The 18,134-nt window shown below is 51.8% G+C and overlaps 3 protein-coding genes across 3 annotated transcripts; 1 reads left to right on the plus strand and 2 right to left on the minus strand.

Moving 5' to 3' along the window:
- Nucleotides 1-1,503: 1,503 nt before the first annotated feature.
- IUM83_09574 (uncharacterized protein) lies at nucleotides 1,504-3,221 on the minus strand (the record flags this gene model as incomplete). The annotated part of the gene is made up of 6 exons (XM_067934022.1): nucleotides 1,504-1,562; nucleotides 1,673-1,699; nucleotides 1,819-1,851; nucleotides 2,581-2,904; nucleotides 3,012-3,076; nucleotides 3,160-3,221. 6 exons carry the CDS (start codon nucleotides 3,219-3,221, stop codon nucleotides 1,504-1,506), a joined length of 570 nt encoding a protein of 189 aa, XP_067796966.1.
- Nucleotides 3,222-5,076: 1,855 nt separating this feature from the next.
- On the plus strand, nucleotides 5,077-8,211 carry IUM83_09575 (vacuolar protein sorting 39; the record flags this gene model as incomplete). Its single annotated transcript, XM_067934023.1, has 1 exon — nucleotides 5,077-8,211. The coding sequence occupies one exon, from the start codon at nucleotides 5,077-5,079 to the stop codon at nucleotides 8,209-8,211; it is 3,135 nt and encodes a 1,044-aa protein (XP_067796965.1).
- Nucleotides 8,212-8,224: 13 nt separating this feature from the next.
- Nucleotides 8,225-9,681, minus strand: IUM83_09576 (Kinesin light chain; the record flags this gene model as incomplete). The annotated part of the gene is made up of 2 exons (XM_067934024.1): nucleotides 8,225-8,242; nucleotides 8,449-9,681. 2 exons carry the CDS (start codon nucleotides 9,679-9,681, stop codon nucleotides 8,225-8,227), a joined length of 1,251 nt encoding a protein of 416 aa, XP_067796968.1.
- Nucleotides 9,682-18,134: the final 8,453 nt, after the last annotated feature.

Genomic DNA, 18,134 nt, shown 5'->3' on the forward strand with positions numbered 1-18,134 from the left:
TGGTCGTCGTAAGCCTCGCACTTGTTGGCAGTCGGCGTTGAACCGTTGACCTAGGTGTGGACGCGGCAACTCGTGTATACTCATGCACCGGGGGCGTGTAATGAGAAGGGAGTTGGGCTTCGGGTTAAGCCCAGTAACCTACAGAACTTGTGATATAATGTGGGTGGTACAGTGGGTGGTACACTTTGATTGACACTTTCGTACTTAACCGCGATATAAAGTTGTTTCGTAAACACCCATTTTTTTATACTTATCTTCAAACTCTACAGTCCTGGAAAGTATCACCCCTCGCCGAGTAGTTTTGGAGAATCGTACACCATTATTAGACATGGCACCAGGGAAGGGGGACATCGACATGTTCAAGTGGGTTTGCAGTCTCTCGACAGTGGTAAAAGCGCAGAATGCCGTTCACAAAGCGTGGATAATGGTCATTATCTTGAAGTGGTACAGGCTGTTGGACATTGGGATCAACATTGGAAAATCAGATCGACTGATTCTAGTGTTATTTTAAGCATTTAGGAATACCATGAAACCTGTTTTCTGTGACTTTATACGACTAATTAGAGTGAACGGTGTACGCAGTAGGGCGAGTCGAACCTCCTGAGCTTCATCGCCTCGAACAGGAATCTGATTGACGCCAAGTGAACGATCATGCATTGCGTCACGCGCGCGTTGATCCGCCGGGTGAGAGGCAATGCTGCTGACAGCCCCAACTTTAAGCCATATTGCAAGCCGGTCGCTCAATAGTGTGAAGGTGGAGAAGAGAGCTTTTGAGCGAATGTCTGGTCTGCGGGTCGGCAAGGACGAAGACGAAGCCGCAGTGCCCTGACTCAAGCAAAGTGCCGATCCGCAGAACCCAAATATGAGGTGGGTCACCCTGACGTGTCGAGCGATTTTCACCCTCATTTTGCATTTTGCAATCGACGGATGCTGGTGACCGGGTAAACTTGGTCTGGTTGGAATCCTACATCGCTGTGTTTCAAGCGCTAGTTCTCGACCTGGGAGTTAATCGCCTAAATACTCTGAGGAAAGCACACGCGTAGAACTGGCCACAAGTAGGAAGACCTCGACATGGCGCTAGTAGTAGTATAGCCAGCTAGGGAAATTACCATCAATGGACATGGTCCCTATCCGTAAAATGTTGAGGGAGCCTGTTTCCTCCTCCAACGACCCCCCCCGGTCACGACTACACCTACACCTCCAGTGCCAGTGATCCCGATAATGCAATTCATGGATTAATCCCTAGCTGCGGCAACAAAAAATGAATTATTGCATTAATTGGCATTATTGCGGCGCACATCGTCTACTACCTGGACGTCCCACAGCTCCTTGTTATAAAGCAAGCACATTACCTTTTCGAGCGTTTCCGGCTCCATCCTCTTCCTCAGGTCAGTGTAGACGAGTTTCACGGACGAGAAAAAGCGTTCGCACTCGTTGGATGTTGGTGGGATGTAAGCTACATCCTCGTACGCTGCACCACCTTGCGCCACTTGAATGCCTCTTTCACAATCGAGTCGCCTTGTTCTTCCACAGCCTCGCCCGCTTTGTCTGCACCACGCAGTCTAAATTGAGAGCACGCCACCTTTTCAGCAGCCGTCAGCGCCTCTCCCCGCTGCAACTTCACGAGACCATATTCTAAGTTGACGATAGCTGCGTTTACAGCCAGTCTTGCCTTCATTGCCGGGTACTTCTTCACGACCTGGTCGAACAGCCGACGGACAGCAGAGAGAGTCAGCGTAGTCTTCTGCAGTGCCTAAGTTGGAGTCTGGAAATGCAAGGCTACCACAAGAAGGAGAAAAACAAACGAATGGCTCTCACCGAGCTGAGAACGGTTGGCTGTAAACTCAGCAACTACACTTAAAAAACAAGAAAATTTGATTGTGGTCCAAAATGAATTGGGTGTGTTCAAATTAATTATTAAAATTGGAATGCATTTTAATGGGTATTATTCGTTCGGGTTCACTGTCCAGTGTCCAAGTCACGACTGAGCCTCCGAGCATGACTGAAACCACTCAACCTCCAAGAACTACTGAAGGTTACTTACTTACTTACTTCATCTCCGAGTTCGACTTCACCGCCGAGCTCGACGGTAGAATCTCATTGTGATCATATACTGAACTGATCAGATCTATGAACAGGCTTTTTTCATAAGGCAATTGGCATCCTTGAGCATAGCTAGCGAGCATTAAAGTGCATGCACATGTAGCGTCTGAACATGTCATGCTCGGCGAATAGGTGGCAGGCAAAAAAGGTATATGGTTGCGGTACGCTACTGTATAATTCCTCCTTCGCCACCGACCCTCCTCCGCCCCCCACGCCAACGTAAACGACACTTCCGGCAGTAGTAGTAGTAGCAGCAGTAGCACTACCACTACCACCACCAGCAGCAGCAGCAGCAGTTGTAGTAGTAGTAGTAGTTGTTGTTGTTGTTGTTGTAGCGGCGCTGGCTCCGAGACCGTCGACGTGAGTATCCTGGGCACGGCCGCCAGCGATGCCACGACTGTGGGGGACGCGGCCAAAAGCGTTGAGCTCCAACACTGGCAACTCGAACGTAGATAGCTAGTACTCGCGGCCGCGCACGTGCTTGGGCTGCCGGAACGTGCTGCTGTCTTCGGACTAGTGTGCCGTGGACCCGAGCTGGCTCCTGCGTGAGCATGAGCCAGTACGAGAGCTTCCTGGTCACCGCTACTACTACACGACGCTGCTCCCCGTCCGGCCAGCTCTCGTACTGCAGCACCAACGCCTCGGTCTGCGCAACGTGCTCGCAACGGTGGAACGCCACCTTCGTAGATGCTGTGTCATTTCCTGCGAATTGTACGTGCTCCGGGTTGACAACAGTCAACACGTCGATGATGTTACGAGTCATCGCAACGTTGGCATCCGAAGTCACAGGTTGAGGAGCTCCTGCCGGTCACGCGACATCTCTAACAGCCTGCGTATCAGCCTGTGTATCAACCTTCATGTCCCCCTCGGCATTAGCGTGCCCGCTAGCGGCAAGCGTGTTTCAGCACGTATCGTCCGAATCATCGTAGTCGTCGTCTTAATGTCCAAGCGCAACAATGTGCGGGCGCGTAGCCTACGAAGTCCATAATACCCGAGTCGAAACTTAGAACAATGGAACGTGACGATGCAAACGAGCGGTGTACTTGTACTACAGACGGTAGTCTTAGCAGTAGCACGTCATGAGCAGGCTCCGACACCGCAGTACCGCCAATTTCCATCGCCGACTGCACACGTAAGGTGTCGACACCTGGGTTCGCTAACGCATGCCTCACGTCGAAGCTTGCCAGCACCTGTGTCTGCCTTTGCCTGTTGCGTAGTGAATGCCCCGCCGCCAGGCATTCACGTCGGCCCGACACTAAGTGTCACCTCTACCAGTCATTTCCCATCCTACTGAAATGTCAAGGTCTGTTCATAAACCTGACCAGTTCTGTATATGATCACATTGAGAGCTAACCAGCTCGACATCACCTCCAAGCACTAGACCTCCGTTTGACACCAGTTATCCTTTAGAACGAACTCGCCGCCAGTAATGAGCTCTCCTCCCAGGACGTCGTCGCCTCACGACACGCTGCACTCTACGCCTTCTTTTGCCTCAACCAAGGCCTCGAACACCGATCCGCGAAGCCCGTCATCTCGAAGCCTTCTGCCACCATCACCCCCAACACCAAGGTCTGTACTTGTCCTAAATGCCTACCTAGTCCACCGTCGAGGCAGGAGGATCCGATTACTCGAGTAACCCATCATGGCCACGAGCCAGCAAAAGCCCGAAGGCAAGGACCAGCACAAGAGCAACGTGCGCGCGGGCAGACAGCCGATACAGCCCATACCGCTGGTTCACCTTCCGAGATGCTTTCGGAGGACGGTCTTGGAGACCAGCGCTGGAATTACTATTGAGATAATCGAGTTCTCGGTATCTATTGAGTAGTGATAAAATATATATTATGTACCCCCTCCCCCCTTGCGTACGCGACCCCAGTCGAAACAGCTCTATGCGTGCGCTCATGTAGTAATGTACTTTTAAGCCGAGATGATCTTGCAGACCAGTTTCGTCATGAGGGCAACTCGAAACTTGAATCTGAGTAGCACACTGAGGTTTGAGTAAAACAACAGTAACTGCCAAAATAACCAGGCAGTCATGCTTCGTTGTTGCTTTCCTTTCCTCTTACATGTGAACTTTGCTCTCATACGTCTCAAAACTACTACGGGATACTGTCCTTGCATTTTAGATCGGTGCGCTTGGATCATCGACAGCGGGAGTTGCGAGGGCGTTGACGCCATTTATCGACGACTCGGGATAGCAGCTGCTATGCCCCCCGCAAATCAGCTAAAATCAATTGAAGTTTCGTCATTCCCATGGCCGACGAGGAGTCTCGGCGCCGCTGCACCACCCACAGGGAAGCTGACCTGGAGCTTCTCCTTCTTCTCTAACGGTACGATCGTCGAGATCAGCCGTCGATCCTCGCCGTCCTTGGAGCTGTCATACTCCGTATTCCGGCGAAGCACAACAATTCTTCTGTCGGTTTCCCCGATTCGCACTCTGATGGCCACCTGCACTGTCGTAGCTGACCGCGTCCACCGATGCAACCTCTGGACGAGTTGCTCCCACGACTACGACAAGGTTCGACAGTACCCCTGGCTCGAGGCCTACGGAGCTAAGCGATTGACCCGGTTCTTGGTTTCGGCCTCCAACCCCGTGCCTCGTTGAAACTTCCATCTCGAGAGTGTTAGCCAGCTCGATGTCCTTCCCACAGAGCTGGACTTGCTTCAGGTTGTTCCGGATAATTCTTTCAGGTGCCCGCGTGTGCATCTGCGTTGGCAGGCTGTACACCAGTACTTGTCCGGTAGTCGGAGTCAGCGGCTCATACTGTAGCGCCAGCGGCGCAGCTCTCCGTCGTGCCTCTCGAGCCAGCGTTCAAACTCGAGGCAGTCCTGAAACGTATCTTGCAGCCATGTCACAAACCACGTACCCATATCACAAAAAAACACCCGCCCCCCAAATTTTGTGCAATTGTGCCGTGAATCCCCCTCACATTGCGAGAATCCGACACCCAAGCCGAGAGCCCCGCTGCGCCAATGTCGTCGTCGTCGTCCTCGTCCGCGGAGCAGCGCGTGGCGTTCCGCTCCACCGCCGTGGTGACGGACTTCGAGGGCAAGGTGGAGTGCGTGACGCACTACTCGTCGCGTGTGGTGGTGGGCTCCAAGGACGGCCGCCTCGTCATGTACGACACGCGCAAGGGCACGACCGCGTCCACGGCCTCGCACACGTTCGCGCACGGCCAGCGCGTGGAGCAGCTGCTGGCCGTGCCGCACATCCGCATGCTCATCGTGGTCTCCAACGGCGAGGTGTCGGCCCACGGCGCCACGGACCTCAAGCCGCTGGACTTCGACTTCTCCAAGGCCAACCTGAACCAGGTGCGCCTCGTGTGCGTGAACCAGCGCGGGCCGCCGCACTTCCGCCTGGGCGTGGCGCTGCTCAAGCGCAAGGCCATCGCCATCTACCAGTACCACAGCAGCGACAAGCGCTACGCCTTCCTGCGCGAGTTCAGCACGCAGGACGTGCCCGAGGCCATGAGCTGGTACCGCAACAAGGTGGTCGTGGGCTTCCGCAAGGACTACTTCCTGCTCAACGACAAGTCGGGCGACGCCACGCAGATCAACTCCCCCGGCATCCAGGACCCCACGGTCTTCCCCGTCGTCAAGCTGCTGCCCAAGGAGGAGATCCTGGTCGCCGTCATGGACCGCGTCGGCGTCTTCGTGGGCTTCACGGGGGACACGCTGCCCAAGAACTCGCTCACGTGGTCGCACAGCCCGCAGCAGGTCGAGTTCTCGTCGCCCTACCTGCTGGCGCTGGTGCCCAGGGTCGGCGTGGAGATCCACCGAGCCAGCGACGGAGCGCTCGTGCAGACCATCCCGCTCACGAGGGCCGTGTGCATGTTTGCCAACGGCATGAAGTGGGATATGGAGCCCAGGCAGAGCGGGGACAGCGAGGACGTCGTCATTGTCGGCGTAAGGGACTCGAACGGAACGTCCAGTGTCATGAAGATCGAACCCATGCCCATGGACCAGCAGGTTGGAGAGCTGCTGGACCGCGGACAGATTGACGAGGCGCAGAACTTGGTGCGCAAGTCCATTTCGTCGCTGTCGAGTGACAAGCAACGCAGCAAGATTAAACGCTTCCAGCGACAGGCGACGGTGGCGCTGCTACGTCGACTGGAGTTCGAACAAGCCGCAGAGTACATGTACCGCGCTGCGATCGAGCCGTGCGAGTTTATTGCGTTCTTCCCGGAACTTCAGTGCGCTTCCTTTGCATACGAGCCCTCTGTGTTCAAGGCCGAAGTGCTCCCGCGAGGCAACAGCTCCGCTCCGGACATTTCATCCGTTGTTCAGGAGCTTCTTTCGTCCCCTCGGGCACCATTAAACCCCGACATTGCCAAGAGCGACGCTGCCGATCTTGTTAATACAGCGCAGAAAGCGCTTCTGAAGTTCCTTGGTCAGTACAAGAAGCATATGCGGGATAAAGCACGCGCTCGCGTGCGTGCCGCGTCATCTGCAGGTCGTGGACGCTCACCATCGAATGCTACCGCGAAGGACGCGCGCCGTGTTGAAGCTATTGATACGGCACTCTTCCGACTTTACGTCCACTTCAAGCGCTACAAGGAGTTGCTCGTTCTGATCCAGGACCCGAATCCTGATGTGGAAGGCCCCCCGGGATCTCTTGGAGGCTGTGCGCTGGAAGTGGAATCGTGCCGTTCGCTTCTGGTCAAGCATAAACTCTACTACGAGGCAGCTCAGCTATTGTGTGCACACCAGAACTACGACGACGCTTTGGAGATTTTTGCTTTGCTGCACCATGGTGAATACAAACAGCGTACTGGCTCGAGCGGTATGCCGAAATCCCCCATTGAGGCAGCCATTGATGTACTTGTGACCGTGCCCGAGACGGAGAGCGAGTTTATTTTCAAGCAGTCGATTTGGATTATCAAGGCGACGTCGGCCAAGCAGGCCCTGCGCATCTTCACTGATCGTCGACCACCGCTGCCATCTAATGATGTTGTCGCACACCTGCGAGAGCATTCGAGTGACCCAGCAATCGTTCAAAGATACCTCGAAACCCTTGTCAAGGCCGGTGACACTGGAGCAGCACTCATGAGCGGTGCCGCGGGTGCTGATGCAGGCGATAACGGTTTGGGCAGCAGCGGGGGTGCTCTTGAAGGCAGTAGCAGAGGATTTACCGCTTTTACTGACTCGAGTACCACAGAACTCGGCGTTAATGACAGCTACAGTCATTTCTTAGCCGGTGACAACGACGATGATGATGAGCCAACGCGTGGCCCAGACGGCGGTGCGGCGATCGTGGTAGATCCACACCACACGCGCCTAGCGCTCGAATATCTCGATGAAACTCTCCGACTTGTAGCCCGTGGCGAAGTGCCGTCTAAATCTCAACCGGGTAAGGAGCCTGGTGCGTTGGGCGACGCGCGCAAGCGGTTATTGAAGTTCCTTAAGGCTGGCTCTTCACGCTACGATGTGGCACCTCTCGTGGAGAAGATCAAGGGCAAACCACTTTACAACGAGTTTGTGATTCTATGCGGCCGCGGCTCACTGCACGAGGAAGCCGTGACCTCACTGGTTTACGAGTTAAATGATATGCGCGGCGCGGAAAGCTACTCGGTCAAGTATGGAGCGCGTGCGCCGTCGGTTGGTTCGTCAGCAGGATCGAACAAGAAGACGGGAGCCGGCGCAGTTACCATGGAACGCAATGATGCATTGATGGAGCTACTGAAAATCTGCTTTTCGCCCCGCGATGAATCGAAGAAGGCGGCATTCAATGACTTCGGCTTCCAACTGCTCGCGCGCCACGGGAAAAGTCTCGATAGTGCTGCCGTGCTAGAGATGGTGCCACCGAGCACGCCCTTGTCTAAGCTGGGGGAGTTCTTCGCACAAGCATTGCCACACAGTGCGCACAATGTGCGCGAGATGAGCATTACCAAGTCGCTATCGAACGTCTACAACCTGCAGGTCCAGTGTGATCGTGTCGAGCGGTTGACCCACAGCGTCCAGATCGACCCGAACACACTGTGCCCTGTGTGTCACAAGCGCATCGGTGACATTGTGTTTGCCGTTTACCCCAACGGCAAGGTCGTGCATTACAACTGTACCAACAGCAATCTTCAGCTGTGCCCCGTGACTGGTGAGCGCTTCTCCTAGACGAGAGATGCGACTAAGCTGCATACCGTAGCTTGGTTAGCACGAGTTGGTGTGGAAAATGTAGTGGCAAAATACAAGTTGCACAGAAAGAAGTTCATATTAGACGGCTATGTATACCACGAAATCTTCAGCTCGTTAGCGCGATCGGCGCGATGCCTTTTTGCTTTTCGGTAGCTGAGATTGTGCGTGGTTGCGCGGTCCAAGCTCGCGCTCCTTATCCGAGAAGGCATCACATACCTTCAGATGATCATCGATGCTTTCTCTCGTTCGCACCAGAAACATGTGCGGGCAGGCTGACTCGGCACGCCCCAGCTCGTCCCGAACGTAGTCAGCGAAGGTCATCTGCTTCTTGCGGCGGAACGAAAACACCTTACCAGCCTCCAAACGCCCCGACGCCCGCAATCGACCCTCTTCCTGCTTTTCAGGGTTCGCCACGACACACACCTCCTTGCCCTTCAAGTGCCGGCACAACTTCTTCTGAATGAGCCGCCGCAACTTCAGGTAGGAACGATTTCCCGCCGATAAATCGCTACCAGCGGAGTTATTCGCCGACTCCACCTTATGCTTCTTCGTCGCTGCTGCACCGCTCGAGCTGTCCACCTTCTGTTTCTTGGACGCCCTTGACGGTCTCAGCGGCGAAGCTCCAGTCTCCGACGGTGCAGGACTCGCCGCTGGTGATGAAGCAGCAGCGAGGCTCTTGGCTACCGACCGTGCAACTCCCCTCGCCGCCGAGACCAGCGCCGCGTTATTCACAGCAGGCGCCGGAGGTACCACCGCCGACACCTTCATGGTCGTCAGCCTTGGATGGCACTGCGCCAGCGCCTCCCTCAGCACTCTCCTGTCATCTTTACGCTGCTCTTGCTCCATTTTAGCTGCCAGTTGCCTCAGTTTGATAAAACCGACAGGGTTCTCCGCCATCTTGGTCCTCTGCTCCTCGTACCCCCGCACCGCCTCCTCCTCGGTCTTAAAGGTGCCGATAGTCACGACCTGGTCCTTCAGCGACAAATTACAGAGCCACGACGTCTGGTTCTCTGCGTCCTCTTCCTCTGAGCCGATGGACGCGACCTCCTGCAGCCCAGGGACGCCGCTGCACAAGTGCAATGGCACAGTCGCCCCCACACTATTGGAGACCAGGTGCGCGCCCTCCTGAGCTTGAGTTTCGCCCTCCGACGCCGCCAAGCGGTTCCAAAGACTCTGCACTTGATTCTTCGTCTCTGGGGACTCCGCGACGCGCTCCAACTGCTCCAGATCCAGCAGGAACGCGCTGGAAGAGCCGTACTGGTACGAGTTGAGGCGCCACAGCATAACGCGGCAGTGTTGCGTGTAGCGGTCGTCTGAGGACGCGGGGGCCGGCGATTTGGCGGAGGAGACGGGGGACTTGAGAGCAGACACGACGTAGGGCGCCGGCAGCAGCTTCAACAGCGGCGAGAAATCCGCGCGTAGCCTCTCATTGAGAGCAACCACTTCCATCGTTGATAGATTTTGCTGCAGAGGCGAGCACCACGAGTGTACCATACTTATGGTACATTAAATCAATACCAGATTATTTTGCCAAATTATTTTTGAAACGAGTGCTGTATTTTGCGGAATGAAGTCTTTAATATTTTGAATCTTTTGTTTTGAAGAGTGACGCCTACAGAAACTCTAATAATTTTTTAGGGGAAAAGACAAAATATGCCCGTAATTTTTAGAATTGTTCCAAACCGGATCCGTTCACCAATGAATTGTTACGCTATACACTGTAGCCATTGTATTAACCCTTTCGTGGTCAAGTGATGCATTTTGACCCTTTTGATGCCTTTCCCGAGATCTGCAAGCTAGACCCACTCAGAATGCCCCACTTGACAAAAGTTCAAGCAGAGACCTCACCGTCTATTATAACTACCAATGAGATAACAGGTGTCACTGCGGCTCTGGAAAATGGCTTGGCTTTCACGAGTGACAAAAACGGTCGGACATGAATGAATCGACAATGCATTCATTTCGACACAAAAAGTTACACTAATACGCCTTTCATGGTTCGAACTGCATTTAGCTTTGACGATGACAAGGAACTCAGCCAGCTACCGCGCTGCTATGAGGACCTCTGAGCTCGTATTTCCTGAGAGGTCCTGGCTCGCGCCATGCAGCACTCGGGACACCCAGCAGCACCGTCGAAGCAGCGCCTAAGGGCGCTAATGCGAACCCATGGACACCGGGTCTCGCAATTCCCACCAATTCCACCAAGTTTCTTCGCCCCAGTGCGGCGGCCTCGAGGTCACCCCCTGCTGTTGTCCAGCAACTTCGAGAATTTGACTACCGAGACCTTTACAGACGGCCCGGCAGACCCTACAACAGTCACAACTAACCCAAGCCGCGCAGGTGCCTGAATGGTCGCCAATATCTCGTTCACAGTCGCCAATTCGGCGGCCACTCCTGTTATCTGCAGCCGTGGTCGAAAAGCGATCGGCGAGATGTTCATGGGGGTCCCACGCGAGGTGGTGATGGTGTATGATGGGAATTCCTTCTATCATAATGTAGGCGAAGTTCTGCCTGCGGGGATATCGAGGATACTGGCGGAAATCCATGTGATCGATGGCCACGACATATTTGTTGATATAGACTCTGGAATTGGTAATTTAGTTGCTCAGTCGTTTTGCAAAGCCACGTGTACCGAGCTATTGGAATCGAAGTCCGTGAATATGTAGAGCGAGTTGGAGTGGGTGCGATCAACAAGAGCAAATATTGGCGGCAACCTCAGGAAAGAGCACCGTTTGTCTGCAAGAACATTGCAGCCATTGATTTACCGTGCGACTCGCCATTTTCGGAGGCAACTGTTAATTATTGAAATAGCCCACTCATCGGGCAAGACATCGTTGAAAACGCAAAGAAGCAGCTATGTTCTATAGACTCCGTTTGCTTCTTGTTTAGTGTGATCAACTTCTGCCCTCGGCACAGGGAGCTCCTGCTTTTCTTTTGATCTCATGAAAACCGTCCGCGTCTCGCCTAGCTGGAAAGCCGAGTATCTATCCTCTAGCGCGGGGGCTGTGTCTTTTGGTTCGCGCTGTAGCGAGTCGGTGTCCCGCAACGCGCAAGGCCAATGCCTCGCCGAGCTCCGCCTTCTCCACGTGAGCCTCCTGCCCCCCCTCCTCTCCTTCCGTCTTGGCGTTCGCGATCTACTCTCCCTGCTCCTGCTTGGACGGCCAATGACGTAGCTTAGCAATACACCTATGCACATAAACATACATGCAATAGCGCATACAAACCACATACATATACAGCACAAGTCATGTGTTAACTAAACCAAGATGCTGGAGGACAGATTCGAACCGGCGATCTGGAAACGAAGCTCTCTGCTCTTCCATTGAGCTGCACCAGCGTTGGGGGGAGAGGGGGTTCGTGCCTCACACGGGACACCGCCGAAGCGCTGTCCGCCGAGCCGTTGCCCGTAGCGCGCTCTGCCACTGTCCGCCGCGCTATTACCCTCCGCGCCACTGCCGTCCGTGCCACTGCCCTCCGCACCACAGTCCGCAGCGCCGCTGTCCACCGAGTCGCTGTCCGCCGAACACGTGTCCGTCAAGGCGCAGCTAGCTGTACCCGCTTGCCGAAGAATATCGAAAGGACGAGTGGAGAGGATCCACAATTCTCAATTAAGTGCGATTTTTATCCTTATCTGGAATGAATGAGTGGACGCTGATTGGTGTGATTTTTGTGTAAGCGCACAAGTGTGACTCTTTTGGGGCTTTCCGGATTCCGGTCCGGAATCTGCTAATTACTATAAGACTAAAGGAAATTCAATTACCAACGAGAAATATATCCACCTCAACTTGAGATGACCAAGCTGTGCTGCTGATCTGAACTATCTTCGACCTCGTCGTAATATGCTTCTTGAATCTGGATCTGCCTTAAATCGCCTCTCGACAAACGTGAAACAGACGCTAGATGACGCAACTGGGACCTTCTCGAATTGGGTAGTCACCTACTTCCTCACTTGGATCTTCGTACCAATCGACCACAGACGCGGTATCAACATCTGTATTTGGAGGCGTATCAGGGAGCACCGCCGGTGATAGGAGATAATCGGCAGTCTCTTGGGGACTTATGATCTTTCGATATCGATGTCGTACTTCAAATGTGCGCAACGACTCGTCAGTTTCTCCACTCCAACTACGAAATTGGACAAGTTAGGACGCGGTACAGACAATCCTGCACTCATTTCACGATTGAACCTTTAAACTCGCAGTATATAAACTCCGGATCCATAGCGTGGTCAGTCTCCAACACCAACCTCATAGCGTGGAAATACATCGCACATTTCTTGGACGTACATAAAACGGAAGCAGCCGGGAAGTATGACTTTGTGGGACGATCGTACGTCGAAAAAAATCACGCACTTTTAAACTTAGGGGAAAATGTTCCGAACGTATCATTACAAAACAACCTCTGTCTTATTCTGCTTAAGCATATTCAATGGCGAAGAGTGGGTCCAACCCAACAGCCGTTCGCGCCTTTTGCTTTGCGTATCGTACTACGAGTAATGGAACATCATGAGGTTTGTGTCAGTAGCAGCTCCCGAGCCGTCCAGAACTGGAGACCATGGTGAAGTCTCGATTTGACCGTAGACCGACCCACAAAACCCCTTGGTTCGAACTCGGTTTACTCAGCGCAATACTTCTACCCTACGGAACCGAAAAAAGATACGTTCGTATCAGCAATTTCACTTAGCTCGCACTGCATCTCAGGCCGGATTGCGGTAGCAGTCATCGCTAGGTGGTCAACGTAGTGCTTCATCTCTACATATACGTCAACATGCGTGCTGGGAAGCGAAATTCTTTTCCAACAGGGAGTACACTACAACCATAGGTGTGAGACTCAAAGTTGATATACCGCTCCACACTAAGTACATACGGTCTCGGTAATGACTACAACGCAAGCATATTTTGTTCCGATTCTTGCTCGCTATCGTGTATTTGTAACCACTAATCCACACATTGGTCCGCCGGGGTTGGCTGTATCTGGTCGCTGAGCGATATGGACCACCAAATCCGTGCGTGTGTTTGGCGGAGTAATAGCACGCGATTCCTTATTAACTATGCCGAATATGAACTCATAGTCCTCGTCAAAATTCGAGCAAGTAGTCGGTACGGACTTTGCATGCCCGTCAAAATTTCCATTGTTCTGAGCAATCTCCACCGAGAGGGGTTCAAGAAAAACTCCATCGTACGAGCCAAATTCCCAGATGAATTTACTGGACTTTCGAGATAATTGACTCGATACCATATCACTTTGACCGACCCCCGTCTTGCCCTAGCCCTGGAACCACGAATTCAACACACAGAGAAAATGTGAGCAACGTAATTACTGACACTTAAACTCAATTCACATAGTACCTTCATCTACCCACAGGCTCTGCGATTTTAATGTTGGTTATATGCTCGGCGCGGCGCCTTTCTTCCACTTTCTCCAGTAGACCGTGCCATCCCACGATTTGCACGGGAGCGCAGCTCCATCTGTCTGTAGTGTGGAGAAAGCGAGAATATGTTCTGGAGCCTCTTCACGTGGTGCCCGTTTCGTATATGTGAGATACAAGATCTTATAGCGGTTAGCTTTTGAGTTTTTTTTTATGTATGGAGTACACATATCATGAACCAGCGCCGATATCCGGTCAAAATTCTTCACGGAGTACCGTTCTCATTATGCAGCACTCTCACTTCAATAATGTATACGCACGAAACAGCACAATTGTGCCAATGCTGGAAACCTTATAGACGTTTATTACAATTCGGTTCTGATTGAATTGTTGTATAGCGATGTCCTTACCTGTTTAATGAAACAGATCAACCAACCGAGAAATATTTTTGACGGAGTACCATTTCCAAGGAGCAATACCCACACTTCAATTCTGTATAATCACGAAACATCAGAATTATGTCAATGATGAGGGCTCCACAGTCGTTTCTTACGACTCGGCTAGGATAGAATTGTTCACATACATATTTTATGAAACAGAGCCCCCGTCAGAGCAATATCATCTAAGGGGTACCTATTTGAATATCTTGACGAGAAGATATGGTTCTGTTGGAATTATTCAAATCACAAAGGCGAGTAGGATTATGCGTAGAAATACAAGAACGCTTTTAAATTGCTCTAGCTTGTGCAATGCTGAACTTGCTCTTTTTCGATCGCCGTCCGGTGCACGCGCCATTTGCGTTCATTTTTGCAATTTCTTGATTATTGGCCATCACAGCCGCTGTAAAAGCCTTCACTTCGTTCCTTAGCGTTTGAGGAATAAAGGCTCGCCCTATATCGTGCAGTTGGCCTCCAGCACTTGTGTACATGAAGAGTCTGAAAGTGACGAATAGGCATGAACATAATTTGTCGTCTCGGAAGCATAAATAAAATCCGTCAGTGATACTCCAATTCTTCATGGGAGGTGTCCCGGGTGTATAACCAAGATGTACATAATTATGCACTAGTGGACCGACATATAAAACGCATCTCCAGGACGCTTCACAGTGATCCCGACGTTTAATCTGAGGTCATCCAGTTAAAATCCTCGTTATCGCATGCAAACGAAAAAGCTTCCGCATTTTTAAACTCCTTGAAAGCAATCCATATCTTACATGTGTGTTGTAGAGAGGGCGGAATATAGACCAAAACCCGCCCAGCGTCCATGTGCACTAGACTCTCGTGCCACGTACACTACCAGGGGGTGGGTGGGTACACACTGCAACTACTGTCTATTATCCATAACGCGCTGGTGAGTCAAAGTCGATGCGTCATCGGTGCCCAAGACTTCGTCAACATGATCAGCTGTCGCAGGAACAAGGGTATATTTTTCTGAAAGGACACGTTTGTGATGGACACCACGGAATACCACTAATAACTTTATTTGAGCGTAGTGTCGATAGGGTGAACTTGCTGTTGCATTATCGTCTAATGGAATCGTCAAGTTTAGCCGAAATAACTTCACGGTTGTAGTTTACACTACTGAGTTCTCCATCCAAAAGATCTGCTTCAAAGTGTGTAGATCGCCCAACGACAACATTTGTTTGCGGACTCGCTAGACAATTGAGGACAGCAACATGTTACTGTGAGCAAAGGTTTTCTTGGTCTTGCATAATATTTCGTGCCTTACACGAACTGTAGAGCGAGGCTGATAGCGGGCATCTCTGGCGGAACTGCGGTGCCCCATTGCCACGGTGGCACCCTCGCGCGTTTCAGACCGAATGCATGTGTGTGTGTGATTGCATAGTACTTGCTATTTGTGCTTTAGCATTGTTACACACCCAACGAATGTTTTTTGCCGACATCGGATGCGTAGAAGCCGAACAAAATCGTTATCAACCTATCTTGCCTGGCGTTGACCTATTTCGGAGGTTATCGATCCACGGTGGACCGCTCGATCTTTATAGTTGTCACAGTACTACGTATTACAGAAGGTCGTGTGCACACAGGTGTGGGTAGCAGGAATACGATTACGTGATGTTGGTATGATGTACCAGTACCTCAGCCTGACTCGAAATCGGGACTGTGAACAATTTCGACCCTTCAACATATTTCTTATTAGTGAAGTATTGATCGGAGCGTAAATAGCACAAACTTACCCAGGTAGGTAGCATTGTCTAATTTGACGGAAATGCGCCCGTCAAACCGCACCCGCACATCCAGCAAGTAAGCATCGTCGCCTCGTAGGGCCCCCGAAACAGATTCAACGTCTTTGAGTTCCTTGAGAAAGGCACAGAGATGGCGACTACAGACTGAGGCTAGGAGTAGGTCAGCTAAGGCATCATCTTGCGCACCAAGGGCCCCCAGAAAGCGGAAATACCGATGTAGCATAGTGAATGTTGAACTCCACCGGGTGTGCTGACGAATTATAGATCGAGGGTTTGTTTTATGCCTACAAATAGCAACAAAATATAATCGCAAAAGTTAGCAGAAAAAATAAGTTGAAAACTTAATAAAATAGCTTTAAAAATACAAAATATTATATAACGCACCGGACCTTAGCAGATTGGGTCAGCGTTCGAAGCTTGAGCAGAAGTACTTGCACCTCCACCTGATAGGACTCCTTTCGACGCATGTAGTACACAAGACACACGAATGAGTTGTTGAAGATCTTGCTGAACCGCGCGATCGAGTCTGTGTGAGGCGCATTCAACCAGTGGAATGCCAACCAGAGTTGCGAGGTGCCTGTTGACCCGGCAATTCTCACCGACAATGGAAACACACTGGTCTAACTGCTTTCCAAAGTCGTGTGAAAGTATGTTGGCGAAAATTTCCGCTGCACAACTGGGACATTTCTCTTGGAAGAGAGGGATCATACAAAGCAGTGGGATCATTACTTTGTCACTTACCTCACAACGGGCAAAGACCGCAAGGTAGCGTTTGCCCAAATAGGTCCACTCGCCCAGAACAAGACCAAACCGGGCAAGAATTTCAGCCACAATCACCCTTTCCCCTGCCGCCGATGCGCCTTCCATTGCAGCGCATAGTATCTCGATGCACACAGGGTCCATATTGATGTAGCTAGTTACAAAAATAGACGTTAATTCAGAGTGCCTTTAATCAAAGTCAATAAAACGCCATTAACGTACCGCCTTGTCGTCCAATTTTCACAAAAACCAAGTGGGAGGTTGTCCATGACAACTGCATATTGTACTTTGAGTGTTCATCGGTTGTACGGAAAGGCGTTTCGGCTTCATCTCAAAGACGACGTTGAAGGACATCGTGGAGCCAACCGATCACGTTTGCACCAACCCGTACGCCAAACGAGTAACTCAGCCAACTAACCCAGAACTGGACAAATACCTGCTGAGTAAGATCAATGCTGCGTCGCTGGATCTGAGCGACAAAGCGCCCAAGACACTAGCGAAAACTTCTCCGTCGCAAGGGCGGGGGGGGGGGGCAGAATGGAGGAGATGAAGCTCAAGGTGGAAGGACTGGGATCGGCGAACGCTGGCGCCGAAGGTGGAGGTGTCGCAGTTAAGAATAACCAAAATTGGTGACTCACTGGATGCCATTTCAGAAGGGATCTTTGGACTACCCACGTAATGCAGATAACCAGTGCAGCTGTCCCGCTTCAGATGACGAAGCGCAAGTCGACAACGTATGTTGGTCCGACCAAACGCAAGAAAACGAAGTCGAAACTAATCGATGCAGGCCAAGACACTGAGAACGAATGAGTGCACGCTAAGTCGGGAGCGTGCGTGGTAGGTAAATCGATAGTTGGGGAGAAGCACTAACATTGAAATCAAGAAACCTGACACCACCATGTTTAAAGCCTTCTCCACGGTAATTCGCTTATGGCGCACCCATCTCTGCGCGTTTACGTTCTAGCCACATTCGCCTTCGCTCGGTTCGGGCTCGATTATACGTGCGGCGCTTTTCCGGTGCCAACGCCTCGTATCAGATTCGAGCCCTAGGACGTTGAGTATACTTCCACCACAATGCAGCGGTCTCCCTCTGTCGAGCACCAACGAGAAATCGCGCAACCCGAAGCTCTGAGGATATGCGAACGCGTAATACCAGCGGCAAAACTGGTCTGATCGTTTGACGCAACGAAGATGTGGCACTGGATGTGAACAACAGCCAGAAAATGAAGCGTCTGGTGTCCAGGGTGAGATCACGTTAGTAGCTTCGTATGTAGTGTTTTTCAAAATGCCTAATGTGTACGCGAAATACAGCATTCTTCGAACAGATTGATGAAACGGTCTTGCCTGTCTGTGGGAGCTGTGGTGGACTTTCAAAATCTGCGCGCATAATAAAAAGCTATATGAACCACGACAACGGCGTGTGTGAATAGACAATTGAAGCTATGACCTACCCGACAACAATGATATATCCTTTATATGGATGTGCCGCTGTCATCTGTCGCTTACTAAGAACGAGACCCCAATTTTTGTCGAGCAAGTGGGTTCCGGATTGCGCCAATTCCTCAAGAA

Source organism: Phytophthora cinnamomi, assembly GCF_018691715.1.
Source record: "Phytophthora cinnamomi strain GKB4 chromosome Unknown Contig15, whole genome shotgun sequence".
Classification (NCBI taxonomy): domain Eukaryota; phylum Oomycota; class Peronosporomycetes; order Peronosporales; family Peronosporaceae; genus Phytophthora; species Phytophthora cinnamomi.